Source organism: Micromys minutus, assembly GCF_963924665.1.
Source record: "Micromys minutus genome assembly, chromosome: 18".
Taxonomy (NCBI): domain Eukaryota; kingdom Metazoa; phylum Chordata; class Mammalia; order Rodentia; family Muridae; genus Micromys; species Micromys minutus.
This window is the reverse complement of record NC_137953.1, coordinates 49,816,065-49,832,822: the sequence shown is the minus strand read 5'-3', so window position 1 is coordinate 49,832,822 and position 16,758 is coordinate 49,816,065. Positions and strand designations below refer to the sequence as shown.

At 43.4% G+C, this 16,758-nt stretch overlaps 1 protein-coding gene across 2 annotated transcripts; it reads left to right on the top strand.

Annotated features, from left to right (window-relative positions):
• Window positions 1–1,104: 1,104 nt before the first annotated feature.
• SSMEM1 (serine rich single-pass membrane protein 1) lies at window positions 1,105–10,727 on the top strand (the record flags this gene model as incomplete). Of its 2 annotated transcripts, none has more annotated exons than XM_080932472.1 (3): window positions 1,105–1,224; window positions 8,076–8,130; window positions 10,231–10,727. In XM_080932472.1, 3 exons carry the CDS (start codon window positions 1,186–1,188, stop codon window positions 10,725–10,727), a joined length of 591 nt encoding a protein of 196 aa, XP_080788598.1. The 2 variants fall into 2 exon arrangements, with proteins under 2 accessions (XP_080788598.1, XP_080788597.1); XM_080932471.1 differs by lacking the exon at window positions 1,105–1,224 and adding an exon at window positions 2,870–3,052.
• Window positions 10,728–16,758: the final 6,031 nt, after the last annotated feature.

Genomic DNA, 16,758 nt, shown 5'->3' with positions numbered 1-16,758 from the left:
TTATTTCAGAGGAGCGAATGGTTCCAATAGATGAAAATGGTTTGCTTCATAATGTAATGGTTTGTTATTAAGTTTGCAAAGAGGTCTTTTGTCTGTGATTTGAGTTACTAGGTATAGATGAAGAGACACCAGATACCAGATTTTGTTATTACTGTGTCAGACTCTAACCTTGACATGCCCGGGATCTCCTTTTGGTGATGAAATTTTAAAGCTTTTCTCATGAGGTGGCCGGGTACTATCATGTGAAGAGTCAAGAGCTAGTTAGAGACACGTGCATTCAGTTTGGATAACTAGAATTGTTATCTCCTTTGTCTTGCTAGGCTCAGCTCTGCAACCACTGACAGGACAGCTCCTGGGAGTCATATTCTACAGAGCAGACTTCCCGCCCTGTTCCAAAACTCTCGTCGGAGGGCATCCCTCCTTGGCTACCTCAGTACAAACTTTATAATCACCCCTCATGTGTCTTTCTTCCCTTGTACTACAAGTGGCAGAACTCCTGGCTACATCCTCCCCTGGCTGAGCCCCAGGCACAACTTTAGCCTTGGAATGCTGGGGGACAGCATGGACTCCATGTCCAGGAAACACAAGACAACCCCCAAAACGCACCATGTTCTTTAGCAGGAAGCCGTGGACTCGCGCCACTCCCTACTGCACATGCGCAAAGCCGAGCCTGAGGCGGCGATGGGTTAGCCGGGCTACAGTTACCGGAAGAACCGAGCCTTCTTTTCTCGCGAGAAGGAGGGGGTGGGACGGAGGGACAAGAGCTGCAATCGTTGCTAGGGAAACGCCCTCGGATTTGTGGCTCCTACTTAGCTACCAGGAAAAGGCTGAACTGCAAAATTCAGACCAGGTTCTGGATCCTTAGTAAAAAGTAATGACTGTAATAAGCTGAATTTTGAATATTATTAATTGTGGTTTTATTTAGGACCCTTACGGGCTCACATTTGTAAGCAGATTATATTTAGCCGGATGGCTAATTGGTAGGATACAAGCATGCCTGATGTGTTAGACACAATCAGCAATGACAAAGCAGTTTTCCCCTCAATTGGTCTGACCCAGTGTAAATTCTCAAATATCCACCTAATGAGGACGCAGCAATAGGAAGAAAAACTGGAACGTTCTATTTAAGTTGTTGATGGTTTTGAGGTTAAAAACAAACAAACAAACACCCCGCCTTTGCCCTGAATGTTCTTTGAAAGAACTGAGAAAACAGTCACCAGGGAGGTGAGTTTGGTTTTACTTCATAGCGCCACCGTGCCAGGTGTGGGACCTGAGGGACGGGTGTGTGCAGTTCCCCTGCTCCAGAGAGCTTGGCCTGTCCTACAGGTGGAGGCCCGAGGAGGCACATCCCACGGTGGGAGAGCTTTCTTGGGAGTGGCAACACTGCCCTGCTAATGGTCAGTGTAGCCTGTGCCTGAGGATTCCTACAGAGAAGTGTGCCAGCCAGGCATAGTGATACTCGCCTTTAATCCAGCACTCTGGAGGAGAGGCACGGTGCCTCTGAAGTTCCAAGGCTAGCTATAATGAGACTGTCTCCAAAAGGTAACTAAATGTCAAGATGAAACAGAAGAAAATGAAATTTCATGTGGTCCTGCATATGAAAACTAGTCGGTTATTTTATGCTCTTAAAGAGCTAATGGGTTTTTTAGTGAGCTTTTTAAAAATCATGTTTATATTGTCTTAGCACAATGTTTGGATCTAGATGTAGATTTAGAGATGAACTAACTCAATTGTTCAGGGATAACAGGTTCAATTCTGCCAGTGTACAGTCAAAACAAAAACACCAGGTTCTCATTTCTCTACATGTAAGTCTATCTAAAATGAAACTGTAACCTTGATGTGGTTCTTAACAGGAGTCTCTCCTCCTCCTCCTCCTCTTAGTGCAACCCATAAGCTACTGTGTATTTATTTCTGGATTAAAAAAAATTGCCAGACTAAAGTTGATAGATATTTGCCATTATGTATTATTAGAGTTATAGCCAAATATCCCAGAACATGGGGTACCTCCTCAAAATAAAAATTAGACAGTACTTAAAAAAAAAAAAAAAGCAGTCTTTGTTCCCACACACAGTTTGGGAAGATGGAGTCTAAGACCAACATGTCAGCAGGGCTGGCTTCTTCTGAGACAGGTGGTTTGGCTTGTCCGTGGCTCTTTTATGGCCTTTTCCCTGTGCTGGTGAACTCTTGTCCTTTCCTCTTCTTTGAGACTACTAGTAAGATTGAGATTCCACCCTGATGACCTGGTTGAATCTTCATTTGCCACTTGAAGACTTATTTGAAGGGACATTTACCGTGTGATTATGCACATGTAACACAGTGAGCGTGTGGAGTCAGTATTCTGCTTCCACCTCGTGTGTCCCAGAGATCAAGTGCAGGTCCCAAGTCTTGGCATCAAAAGCCTCTACCTCCTGAGCCGTCTTGCTCTCTCTTTGATACTCCTTTCTGGCCTTATGTACAAATACAAGATAGGACTGAAGGTGTTGGGATTAAATTTTAGGGAACACCCAGTTCCCTAATGTAGTCTGTAATGCACTAGAACTGTGTGTGTTAATTTACAATGATATGATACACATTAAAAAAGAGAGAGACTGATGAAAACCAAAACCTTGAACATGTAAAGAGATGAAAATAAAGGATATGTACATTTCAACACGGACATAGATGGAAGTGTATTGAGAAAGACTGTCCTCTGTTCTAGAGGTCCTATAGATAAATCTGCCCATCTAAGAACACGTGTCAGGCCCTGCATCAGTTGCTTAAGTCTATGTCATAATTGGTTGCCGGGGAAGTTGTCATAGGTCTTGGGGGAAATCGTTCCCAGTCACCTTCATCCTTTGAGCATGTTTTATTTTCTAAGCAAGAAGCTGTCATGGGAGACCTTTTGTCTTTATTTTGGGAGGTAGATCCTCCTCCCATACCTCTCGGTTTTACCATTCCCAGTCAGGATGCTGAGTGCCGGAAAGACGACTCTTGTGGGACAATAGGAAGTTTCCTGCTTTGGTATTTCATCATCATACTGATCCTCATGTTCTTCTCTCGAGCTTCAGTCTGGGTAGGGAATCCCTTTCAATATAAATCATAGTTTTATGGTTTTTTTTTCATTGACAACATTGTAGTTCAATGTAACCAGTTTTTAAAGAAGAGTTTTATTTTGTTTAATAAGTGATACAATCCCTAGGCATGTTGGTGGTGCACGCCTTTGATCCCAGCACTGGCAAGACAGAGGCAGACTGGTCTGTGTGATTTTGAGGTCCATCCTGGTCTACAGAGAGAGTTCCAGGACAGCCAGGGTGACACAGAGAAACCCTGAATTGAAAACCAACACAAACAAACATGGTGCATTCTCATGCTAGAGAATCTAAAGCTATTGTAAGGGATAAAGAACAGTAAAACCATTCTGCCCCTGTAGAGATAAATAATGTTTGTGGAGAATCTCCCTCTAGGTCACTCTCCTGCTTTTTCTCAGCATATCTTCCTTTGTCTTTGCTTGGTCTAGCTGCTATTGTGTGTATTTTCATATCCTGACTTTTAAACTTATTTGGTAAATGCTCCTGCATATTATAGTCACTCTATAGCACCTTCTACTGTACAGTTTTTCTGTCTTGTACTGTACATTTTCAGCAGTTGAAATTTTAGATTGTTTGCATTCTGCTCATACTCTGTGTGATGCTGAGATAAATGTCTACTGATCACTGGTTTTCAAATCCCTTTTATAGCCAATTCTGTAATCAAAGGTACAAATGTTATTGATAGAACACAGGTGGGATCTGGGGAGTAGTTGGAATGAAGCAATACATTTTCTGTATAGAATACGATTCAGACCTAAACTAAACAGAGCTAAAGTCACAGATCAGCAGAAGAAAAAGCTAGAAGCTTAGGAAGGTCAGAGTCCACTGAATCATCAAGGCTGTGGCCTTCAACACATGAGCAACGAACCTCTTACAAATTGCGGACAGAATCTTTTCTGGCGGTTAATACTGGGCTGGTGATTAATCAAGCTACTACCACTGCTTAGCATCTCAGCCAGAGCCCACTGCGGCCAGTGGCCAGCAAGACTGAGCTGCATCAGCTCTAGATGGAGAAGAGACGTTTGTGTTTTCAGTGCCAGGTAGATCTTTTCCCTACCACCTCCTGGCCAAGAAGTTTTATCTGAAGACTAAATGCTCCTTAAGGTAAGTACTTGGCCAGAAGGATTAGAATAGCGAGAACTTATATGTGTTTTAGACTTCCTAGCTAAGTATACTGAATTTGGCCTGGCAAGAAAAGCTACTTTAGAAAATTAACAAAAAATTGAAATTGATCACTGGGTTTTCATCGTGAAGACTGTTTAAGCGGCATAATTACTCAGCTGCTCTTCCGTTGGAGTCATGGAGCTGTGCTTTAAGGACCGTAGGGGAGCCTGTGGTCCAGCCTTCTGTCTGTAGGCAAGTTTGTTTTTTCCTTTTTTGGTTGATAAGGCCCAAGGAATTTAAGTGACTCAGGTACTTTGTCCAGTGTCACACAAGTGGTTAGTGTCAGAGTGGAAGGAGGAAAATGGATCCAGATTTTCTGCTATATTATTTGTTTACTTCAAAGCATAGTTTGAAATGTCGAGTTAGATCTACTCAGTGCTGATTAAAACCTTAATTATCTTGGAGGTTTCATCTTTCACTTTGTGCCCTAGCGCCAGCTACAGTTAGTTGGCCTGCTTCTCCTGAAGGGTCCCAGATTTGAAATCTGAGAGCAGGTCGAGGAGGATGGAATTTCCCCCTCACTTTGAACTTCTTCATTTTCTCGGAAACCGTAAGCATGGGTAAGCGTGATGGAAATGTGGTGGTCGCTATCCTCCGACATGCAACATGCCGTCACCTCTGGATTTGTCACTTTTTAAAAACAGATGTGTGTTCTTTTGTTTTCAGATACAAGCTGCTTCGTCCAGGTGGCCTGCTTGTTTAGCATCTGCTAAGATTGCTAGTGCTGGTTTTATTTTGCTGGATCAGTATTAATCTGAAATCCTTATTTTTGCTTACGTAGAAATTGAGTTTAGGAGGTGTTGACTGGCATGAGGGGATGGACAGCCGAGGATGGCAGAGAGAGGGACAGGCCTCCTCCGCACCCTCTCCCCCCTTCCCTCTCCTCCTCGCCCTGCCCTCAGAGGAATCACTGTCACTACTTTGGCTCACTAAGCCTCACTAAGCCTCACGAGGACAGTTCATGAAATGCTTGTGGGAACCACAACGCATATGATTCCACTTTGTTTAATGCAAAAATCTTTCTTTTGATTTTGTAGTTATATTTTGATTTGACATCCAATGTGGAAGCTCTCTGTGGTGATTAGAGACCTAATTATGTAAACCTAATACATGCTTTTAAACACCTTTCCCCTGCAACTATAAAAGTACACACTATAAAACACAAGATTACAGGACCATGGACAAAATGCAACAGGCAGCCCTGGATTGTGTAGACATCACATCACCAAGTACTGTTAACATCTAGGTGTACACACATCCAGTCTTTGAACAATGTTCTCCATACGTGTCAGGGTTAAAATATGTACAGAGCTCTAACACATATTTTTAAAATGTGTCTTTAAACAGACCTTCAGTTTCAATATATTTGGAGAATGGTTACGGTAATGAAGAAAGAAAGAAAAAGGCAAGGAAATATCATTTTAGAGAGGGAAAAAGCAACGTGTGTGTGTGTGTGTGTGTGTGTGTGTGTTAGATTTTGCTGCTAGAACTATTAAAATATGTGCTAGGGGGCATACATGTGTAATGCCAATACTTGGGAGGTGGAGGCAGGAGATTCCAGAGGTCAAGGTCATTTTAGCCACATGGTTAGTTCAGACCAGCTGGGCTATATGAGGCCCTGTCACAAAAAGCTAAAAGTTTAAAACTAAGTAACAACACATTCAGCTTTCAACTACATTTGACCTTCTCTACAAATCCTAACTAAAGGCAATTTGGGGGGAAAAAAGGATTAAAATCATTATCTTAACCATTTAAAACCAGCCTTTGCTTGTTTCTTTCTTTTTTCCCCCAAAACCAAATATGAAGCTATTAGCATTTTTAATTGGTGAGAACATTAACTGCAAATATCCTTGATTAAATCCTACTCATAAGACATTTAGACATCAGGCACCAAGAGAAGTGTGTCTAGACCATGTAGAGGAGACAAAACACACTTCACCTCCATATACAGTGGACCAGTACTGTTTTATCCCATGCGCGCAGCTCCTTTCACTGACAGACTATAGCAGCAAATTAATGGGAAATTCATACATGTTTCTTACGTGCATATGGCCCGTGATGTTTTTTGCAGGTCTTTAGCTAACTTATGGCCATACTATACATAAAAACCCGCATCTTAATTTTAGCCTAATGAACATTTTCTTACAATATGACATACTTTATATATTTACAGCCACATCTTACATGACCACAGCATGATTCAGTTAGTCATCATTCACTTTTGAATTCTATGTTATCTTAATTATAACGAGTATTTCTAAGTACAGAGCTTCCTGTGTAGTTTGTTTGTTTGGTTGGTTTGTCAGCTTTACTTGAGAAATTACTTCCCGGTAATCAGTTCTCTGAGGAGAGGGTCAGGCATAGTTGCTCTTCTACAGTCTGAGAACTCAGGAGGTTGAAGCAGGAGAATCTCACTTCCTGAAGGCCATGCTTCAGCTACATAGTGAGACTTGTCTCAAAGGGGAAAAAAGGAACTATTTCTTAAGTCATTCCTGATACTGTTGCTTCCTACACGTTAGGGTAACAGAGAACTTAACATTCAAAAGTAGATAATGGTTAATTAAATTACAGTGTGATCATGTCAGATACGGTTGTAAATATCTTTTGGTGCAATCATTTTCAGACTCAGAAAATGAAGTGCTAATGTGGAGATCGGGACAGATTATTAACAGAGTGTGGAGAAGGCAGGGATTGGAGCTACGAAAGGAATCCGGCTCTCCTGACGGCCATGCTCACCGATAACATATTATGGTTGCCTACTGGAGGAAAGCCAAAAAGCAGTTTGTTTGTATGCAGACAGCAGCAGGGTTTCTTATGTATTGTCACCCACGTTAGCCTCCCATTTGAGCCTTCAGAGCAGTGACATTGCAGGAGAGGGCCACCAAGAAGAGCTTTGTCTTGTTTTGTTTGGTTGGTTTTGTGTGTGGGGGGGGTGGGGGTTCGAGACAGGGTTTCTCTGTGTAGCCCTAGCCATCCTGCAAGTAGATCTGTAGACCAGGCTAGCTTTGAACTCAGAGATCGGACTGTCTCAGCCTCATGAGTACTGGGAGTAAAAGTGTGTATCACCACCCCTAGCTTGTTCTGAATCTTTTACTACATTTACTGACTTATGTGTATGTGTTGAGCATACGCCTGTGCAGTAGTACACATTCGGAGGCCGGAGGACAGCTTTTGGGAATCAGTTCTCTTTGTCTACCACACAGGTCCCAGGGAGCAAACTCTGCTTATCAGGCTTATGCCCATGTTGCTTTACCCACTGACCCATCTTGCCAGGCCCACTGTCTGTTTCTAAATAAAATTGGTCAGTAATGTAAGTGATAGAAAAACTATATTACCCCATGTGATGGTTTGCATATGCTTGGCCCAGGGAGTGACACTATTAGAAGGTGTGGCCTTGTTGGAGGAAGTGTGTCACTCTGGGGCTGGGCTTGGAGACACTCCTCCTAGCTGCCTGAGGATGCTCAGTCTGTTCCTGGCTTCCTTTGGATGAAGATGTAGAACTCTCAGTTCCTCCTGCACCATGCCTGCCTGGATGCTGTCTTTCTCTCACCTTGATGATAATGGACTGAACCTCTTAATCTGTAAGCCAGCCCCAATTAATCGTCATTTGTAAGACTTGCCTTGGTCATGGTGTCTTTTTCACAGCAATAAAACTCTGACTAAGACACCCCATGAGTGTTATTTTCTCTGTGCCTTTGCTCACCTTTGCTTGGTTAAAACATTTTGGTAGACTCTGCCATGAAAGCATGGTCTTCTGAACTGATAGTGAAGGTGGGTTCACCAGATGGCAGAGCCGGTAGATGTTAACACAACGTGACTGAGTTCATCTTATTTCTGAAACAGATGTCTGAGAGCAAAAGGGATGAAGACAGTGTGACCAGTGCTTCACTAAATAAAGGTGAGAGCCGGGTGCTCAGAGTCAGCTCTGAGAGAGGAGCGTGGGAAGCAGAGAAGTTCCAAGGCCTCCTCACACCAGCAAGGCCCATCACATGGGCTGTTTCTCTTCTGAGTGCAGGCAGTCAGATTCCCCCACAGAGCCCCCAGAAGCTACAAATTCCTAGCAGATAGGGCTCACTTTGTTGTCAAGTCTCAGCACTTGCCTTCACACAGCTTTGTAAATAGACAATTTTGTGTTCCTGTAATGTTTAGAAAATGTATTGATATGAAAGATCTCTAGCCCACAGTTTATAAAGAAGTATACAGCACTCCTTGTGTTAAGTTCTCAATGGACTGCTGATTTCACATACAATGTACTTGGTGGTTTTTTGCTAAACCCTTGCCTCCTAAGTCATCCCATAATTATAAATTACGAGCCAGTGTAGCGTTAGCATACATGTCGTCTTCAAAGTTCTAATAAGGAAGAGGACAGAAGCACACGGGCATGTACTTGGAACTCAACTCAGTTGTCTGTACAGCCTCATTGTTGAAGTGAGTCATAACTTCAGAACACTGGAATAATACTTTTTAATTCTGAGTTGTTATTCACAAATTAGGCTGCAGGCATGACAATTAAATTTACATTAGAAACACATTTTCCATCATTTTCTAAGCCCTAAGCAATCAGTGAAAGCAAACACTAAGTCCTGATCTTTTTGCTGGTTTCCAGGTAAATGCTCATTCCAATAATGGTTTTGAGCTGGCAACGTGTTGTTACGGAACAGAGTGGGGGCAGACGTACAATAATAGCACTTCCTCAAATATTAGTTCCCGCACCCCACAAACGGCTTTGAGAGCACACAGCATAATAAACCGTAGCAAGATAATTAGGAAATTATGGGCATTAAGTAATTATCACCTTTTTGGTAGATTGATTTAATTGTAAATTTGTATAATTTGTTTAGTAATGATGTTTAACCATCTCACAAAATTTCCAAAAATGTATCAGGACTTTTAAGCTGGTACAAGCCAACATCAGCATAGAAAAGAGCATGAGCAGAGGGGAGGCTTCCTACCACCCAAATCACTCTCTCACACACTGGAGCCATCAAGACGTCAAGATAAAGGGGGAAGGTCTTTCTCTGGAAACTACCCAGCTGTAAAAAAGTCCAAAGGCGATATTAAAAATGTATGTGACCCCTCTAGTCCTTTGGGGATGGGATACAGTACTAGAAATGCAGTATTTTGCTGGCCTTAGCCAGTGGTTATGAAATGCAGTGATTTGGGCTGGAGAGATGGCTCATCAGTTAAGAGCACTGACTGCTCTTCCAAAGGTCCTGAGTTCAATTCCCAGCAACCACATGGTGGCTCACAACCATCTGTAATGGGATCTGATGCCCTCTTCTGGTGTGTCTAAAAACAGCTACAGTGTATACAGTGTACTCACATAAAACAAATAAATCTTAAAAAGAAAAAAGAAAGAAAGAAATGCAGTGATTTGACCACTAGTGATCCCACACGTGTCAGTCTGGGTAATGTGCAGGTGTTAGCCATGGCTCCATCATTTAGAGAAGTTCCGACAGTTTTTATCAACCTTCAAGACTTTGAACAGTAACTGTTTCCTTACTCCTGCCCCAGCCCCCACTGCAGACCCTAGTAATGACTGGCCACATGAGATGGTAATGGGTGGTCAGGTGACTTATTTATTTGTTTATTTGTTCATTTGTTTAAAATAGGGTCTCACTTTGTAACCCTATCTGGCCTAGAACTCAACTTTTATAATAGGCTGGCCTTGAACTTATAGAGATCTATTTGTCTAGGCCTCTTTGTCCCAGAGTGCTGGGATTGAAGGCATGTACCACCATGTCTGTCTGTAGAACCTAGCTTTTTTGGGGGTGTGGGGGTGGTAGGAGGTTCAAGACAGGGTTTCTCCATATAGCCTTGGCTGTCCTGGAACTCACTCTGTAGACCAGACTGGCCTCAGACTCACAGATCCACCTGCTTTGGCCTCCTGAGTGCTGGGATTTAAAGGCCTGCAGGCTTCACTAACCTTTCTATAGCAACCTACCAATGACTATTATTTCTGTTATTGCCTAACTTGTTGATTTGCTTTGTTGGTTAGCAAGCAAAGAAGCTTCCTGTAAGCGACAAAGTAGAGAAGGGTCCTGGGACTCTTCACTATTGATGAAGAAACCGAAGCAGAATCAACTTTCCACAGTAACTGACTCCGAGGTGGCGTTGGTCAGCGCCTACCTTGAACAAAGACGAGCCAGGCGCCATTCCCAGTTTCACCAGGTGAATCAGATCCAGCAAGACAGTGATACCACCGAATGTGACAGCGAGGAATCAAACTCCGGAGCGTCCTCCTGGAAGGAGAGTGAAAGTGACCATTATCTGTCACCTGCCAACATTAAGAGGCGGAAGTCAGTGCTGCGGCAAAGGGATATGGAAAACTATGAAGTCAGAGAAAGGCCCTGTCTCCACTGCAAAGCCATGAGAACCAGCGAATGGCTCACACGCCACTTCCCACCAAACACTTCAGTAACAGCCCCCATGAAGGGAGAGATTCGAGAGGAGAGTTTGACACCTGGTACCAACACAAAATTAAGCAAATTTTGAATTTTGGCATCCTTCCCTTACCTGAAGTAAAAAGAGGAGATGAATAAAACATGGAAATCAGAGTTGTAGGTGAGGGAGACGTTGACAATAAAGCCTCTTTACTAACAACAAAAGTATAATTGGAACCCAAGACAAATTTTGAATTTCAGACAAATTTATTGTTTAAAACAAGGGCAGAGAATTTGTTCATGCCACCATGGGAACGAAGACCTGTATTTTCTATGATCTTTGTTTTTAAACTCAAAAGAGCCCAGGGCAGACAGTCCATACCCCAAGTATGTGTATTTTGTTTATGATACAAATATGAAAGCTCTTTGAAAATATATTTATGTTGAGAAACCATTTAAATCTATTCATATGTTTTGATTATCTGACTGGCTAAACAAATGAGGTGACTAAATGAACCAGGTGGGTTTTTGGTTTTGTTTGGTTTGTTTGTTTGTGCTTGTTTTTATAGTTGAGGTGATTCTATTAGAGCCGAGTCCCCCAAGGCTGTTGAGGAAAGGAGCCTAAGGATCTGGAATGCAATCTTATTGCTAGAGTTCATCAGGAAGAAGGGGAACGTGACTCAGAAGGCTGCAGGCCACGGCTTGTCGTTTTTTGTTGTCCCAAGACTATGGCAAGTGTTAAAATTTTTTTTTCCTGACACTTAAGTTAGAAGAAAATTTTTATTTAATGCTATTACAATAGAGACAAATAAAGGAACTACATAGAAATGGGAGCCTGGTTCGAGGTAAGTGATGTAGAGCTGAGGAGGAGGGTGGGGAGGACTATCGGATGGAAACTACTGAAAGGGGTAAAGGATCATCCCTGCTAAACTTACCTAACAGGGGTTTCGAGGCAAGGTCTCACTCTGTAGCCTTGGCTGGCCTGGAACTTGTCATATAGACCAGGCAGGCCTCAAATTTACAAAGGTCTGTCTGCCACAGCATCCTATGTACTGGCTGTGAAGGTGTGCTCAACCACTCCAGGCCCTAACATGATTCTTGAGAAGGTAGGTCATTATCAACTTAACAGGATTCTTGTGCTAAAACAGCTCAGTGGGTCACAGACAGAACAGGACCAAGATTGAAGCCTAGTGAAGAGGGGACTCTAGGTAGAGGGAAGAGGATCAGGAGTCCGAGGAACTCACTGTCAGCCTGGTGTCCGGAAGAACGTCTCAAAACAAACACCACATAGTAGAGGTGGGAGGGTATCTAAGGGCAGAGTTGCCCAAACTGAAGCAACTGGAGCTAGGAGATTGCTGGTGTATCTAATGCAGCAAGTTCTGGCTATAACTGGATGCTATTTTCATGCGAAGGCCAGTGTCACTCTTAGGGTGAGACTCCAGGCCAGCATGACAGTCTCTTCCTTAGTCTCTCCTGTCTGGAATGAATAAATAAGGTCTTCTCTGATAATTATGGTCAAAGCCTGTCACCTCCTTGGCTGGCCGGCTTGAGGGAAGGAAGGCTCGCCTCCATTTGGTGACTTAGCTTCTATGCCAAATTTCAGAAATGATCTCAGGAGTAACTGCATCAAGTATCACAGTCCTTTTTACTGTTGACTTTTTGAGACAGAGTTTGCGTATAGACCTGGCTGTCCCAGGACTCACTCTGTAAACCAAGCTAGCCTAGAACTCCTGAGATCCTCCTGCCTCTGCCTCTCTCAAGTACTGGGATTAAAGGTATCTGCCACCACTGCCCAGCTGAGCATCACAGTTCTTATCACCTGAGAGGCAAAGAACTGTAGGAAGCGGAGAATGTCCGACTGACACAACTGTGGTCAAGGGGGAGCAGGTATGCAGGAGGGTATTTCAGATAGCTGGGGAGAGAGGTGACGGGAAACAGTATCTGGTGGACAGATTGGGTGATGTGGCTTGAGCTGGAACCAGTAGGGTTGTCAGGGGCGGCATGGATGGAGATGACTGTCCTGCTTTCAGAAGCGTCTTGAAGAGTCCCCGAAGTCCTCTGGGTCCTTGACTGGGTCTGAAACGAATAGAAAAAATGGTTCTGAAGCTGTTAGTATTGACTAAAAATGCGTGTGGGGGAGGCTCGGATGTCCCCCAGGGACATGGGAATGGGGTTTCTTAGTGCACTTAACTTGTTTTAGCATCAGCCATAGTTATCCCTGTGGTTCTTAAGTTACATTTCAAAGGGCTGCCAAGAAACTCCTGTGACCCTTTCTCTCTTTTTCATAAGTGAGGTTAAAGGATGACTCCAGAGATGCCTTAGGAAGTATTGTGATCTGAAAAGATAAAGCCAGAGCCACTTGGGCTGCCCAAGGGGTTCAGGACGTGCATTCTACTATAAATGGGGTTTCTGGTGAGATCCCTAGAAAATGATACGTTTATAGATAGAAAGGAGAAAAGCCTTAAGCAAGTATCAATTGTATCGGAATTCTCACATGGCTCAGAGCTCAGACTCCTAGGTGAGGAGTTCTATTTCCTGTTCATATTTACACGATTTTTCTGTTTTTCTGTCCTGCTTTGGGGTAAATCTAAGTAACAGAAACATATAACGGTGTTAGCAGCAAACATGCTATATTCTAGACACAAGTAAGCATTTGTAAAAACTATTTTTCACAAACCTGCAAGATAAGTATTATTTCAACCAGGCAGGTGAGGAAGTGGAGACATGGGGAAGTTAACATATCCAAGGTCAGGCAGTTGGTAAAGGTGAGAGATCTGGTTTGGGTCATAGCTAACCCCCATCATGACAATGCATTATTTTGTATATTTGTGTGTGTGTGTGTGTGTGTGTGTGTGTGTGTGTGTATGAGCAGAGGTCATGGTATACATGTGGAGGCCAGAGGACAATTTGCTGGAATCTGTTCTCTCCTTCCACCATGTAGGTTCCCAGAATTGAACTCAGGTTGTCAGACTTGGCAGCAAGCGACTGACTTTACCCTCTGAACCATATTGCCTGCCCCATTCATGTTTTACTTTTTAGAGATTTATTTTACATGTACAAGTGCCTTGCCTACATGTATGTTTATGAACAGGGTCTCAGATCCCCAAACTGGAGTTGTGGATGGTTGTAAGCCCCATGTAAGTGCTGGGTATCGAGCAAGGTCCTCTGAAAGAATGAGTGCTTTTGAGCCGTCTCTCCAGTCCTGCTAACGCATTTCTTGTTGTCTGAAGTAGGGTCTCACTGTGCAATCCTGGATGGCCTCAAACACAAGAGATCTGCCTACCACGGCTCCCAGGTGATGAGATTAAAGGCCTTTGCCACCAGAATACCAAATACCAAATTAGAGGACTGTGATGGGAAGGAGAGCAGAGTCAGAGGAGAACAGGAACAGGTATGAGGCCTGGGGAGCTCCTGATTGGTGGAAAGACCTTACAGCTTCTACCTGTTTCGGCATCAGTGAGAAAGCCTGCTTTGGCCCATGAAGGCTGGTGTGGGAGCTGTGGGAAGTCAGAAGTGAACCTGGAGCACCCGAACAGTGGGAACTTGAGGAGAATAAGAGGATCTGATTTAGAAAGGGACTGAGTATCCACCCACTCCATCGATGGGCAGGGAGGCTCCTGTTGGTGGTACCAAGCAGCAGCTGCAGAAATCTACACGACCACCCTTCCTCCCAGGAAGGGGTGCTCTTATCTCCCAGTGTAACTTAGAAACGGGATTCCAAAGCAGCTGCCCTTTGGGGTCATCCCTCCAATCTACGGCTTCATAGTTCATGGTCAACCACAGACACCAAACCCTGTATTTATAGTACATTGGTATTTTTATTGTTTTGTTTTCTAAACTCTGTGTGTGTGTGTGTGTGTGTGTGTGTGTGTTTGTGCACAGCCCCGGCTGTCCTGGAATATGCTCTGTAAAGCAGGCTGGCCTGGAATTTACAGATGTGCTGGGATTAAAGGCTTGTGCTACCACTGCAGGAGAGGTGTTTATTTCTTAATGTGCCTGATTTATAAATGACACACTTTGTTTCTCCTCCTTCTCCTCTTCAGGAAAATTTGACTACCCAGAATAGCACCAAAGGTGTGCGAACAGTAGAACTGTCAAATAGACAGTTTTGTTCAGTGCCCTAGAAAGAACCCAGGGCCTTGTGCATGCCCAACAAAGGCTCTGCCTAAATGAAATTTTATCATAGGCACTGATCTCACACACACATGAAAAGTCATTTCTGCATAAGGTTTCATACCCTCTGGTTTCTACATCCTCTGGGAACAGTCCCTCATGGTAAGGGTGGGCTACAGTCATTGGTAGTGAAATTAATTTAGTGGCTGCAACTGACATTTATTTAAAAATAGCAGAGGGAAACACAATATCAGACTCAGAAGAATTTTTTTTTAAATTTCAGGCTGCATGTGCTGAGTTGCAGCATGAAATGGGTTTCTTACTAAGTTAAGGTGAAAACCAAAAGATACGCGTGGGCAGGACTTTTCTTTGAAGTTTTCTCTTACTATGCAACCACACTACTAAGCTAGTGAGAAAAATCATGGCACCACACACTCCACATGCTAGCAATTAGTAAATCTTCACCACCCTGTAGGAAAGGCCCACTGTTTAGTGAAAAGCATGAATTAAATCATATTACTTTAGAAGACCTGCAGGTTTATTATTTATAAATACAGTAAGTGGACGCAAGCTAACCAACTGTGGCCAGTGCACTAGGATGGGCTTTGCTCTGGAGAATAGACAAGAGCAATTTGTAATTGATATTTCAAAGAAGCCTAAGAAACAGGCCAGCCTTTGTTTAAATCGTAATTACCCCGTTTGTATGTAAAAGGGTACTTCTATAGAAAGCTTTTCAAAACAACTGGCTCTTTTAAATAGATAATTATTCCCCTTCTAATCTTGTTTATACTGTGCAGAACTTCAGTGAACTCTCTTTTCCCCCCACAAAGGTTAACTTCAGCCAGCCCTTCCTCAAATTATCACAGATTCCCAATTAGTGAATTCTAAACAGGGTTTCCCCATCCCGAGGACTTGGACGTTGTGTTCTTTATCGCACTGAATAATGTCTGACAGTTTCCAAGCACCAGGCCACCTGGATATTCTCTCTGTCAGGAGCGTGTGGTCTGAGAGGCTGATGGCGGCTGGAGGGGATAAAAATGAGTCACAAACCTTCCAAAGTGGCAAAGGAAAATATGCTACATATTTTTACATAAATCCTCAAGTCTCAGCACTTGTCGGTGTAAGGATGAGCTTACACTTAATAGCCCTAGACAGGAAAAGAGAATATTAAAATTTTTATGTAGAGCAGAAGATTGTTAGCGCCCAGAGAAGCTGCTAAGAGGAAGATGTCTTGTAAATGAATCCTTCTTGTGCCTTTTGATCAACACCCCCAAACCCCCAAGCTTCCAGCACTGAACTACTTGTTTTTTTCTAGGAAATGTCTACTTAGTACAAGTCAATGCATGAAATACTTTTTTAAAAAAAGTAATAAAAACGTTTAACCCCAACAATATGATTTTTCAGTTTTTCTCTCTTGAGTTCACTTTCTTCGCAGGCAGACCTTACCACGGCCTGATCATAGGGACCTGCAGTCCGTAACGGTCTTTATTAGTGTCCTCTGACACCTTAGACTTTATGTTCAAAATCTTGATTTAGCAGTGAAAATGCCAGGCAGGGAGCCAGTTCTGTTACTAATTAGAATAAATCAAAAGCGGGGAGAGGGGAGATAAAAACCAGGTTCCGGTGGGCGGATCTACCGGATTTAGAAAGCCGGAGCCTCGGGTCTGAGTGAAACGAGAGACAAAGTGCCTGCAGAAATGGCTGCAGGGCCGGCCCTCGTGGCTTTCCTCTGATTGCAGGCTTTAGAATCATAGTCGGGGAGCCCCTGCTGATTGCTTTCCTTTCTTCCGTCCTAGCAGACCCTCACTCTGCCCATTGTACACTTTCTCTGACTCCAGGTCTTGATTGCTCCGAGCCAATCATGGCAGTCCCCTGTCGAGGAGTGATTCGAGGGGGGGGGGGGGGTCATCTCATTCCAGGGAGAAACTTTGCTGGTGAAAGCATTCTTAGAAGTTTCTTCACCCTGAAAACACCTGTAGAGAGTGGAAATGGCTTCTTTCCTTTCAGTAGATACCTGCAAGTCTTGGGGG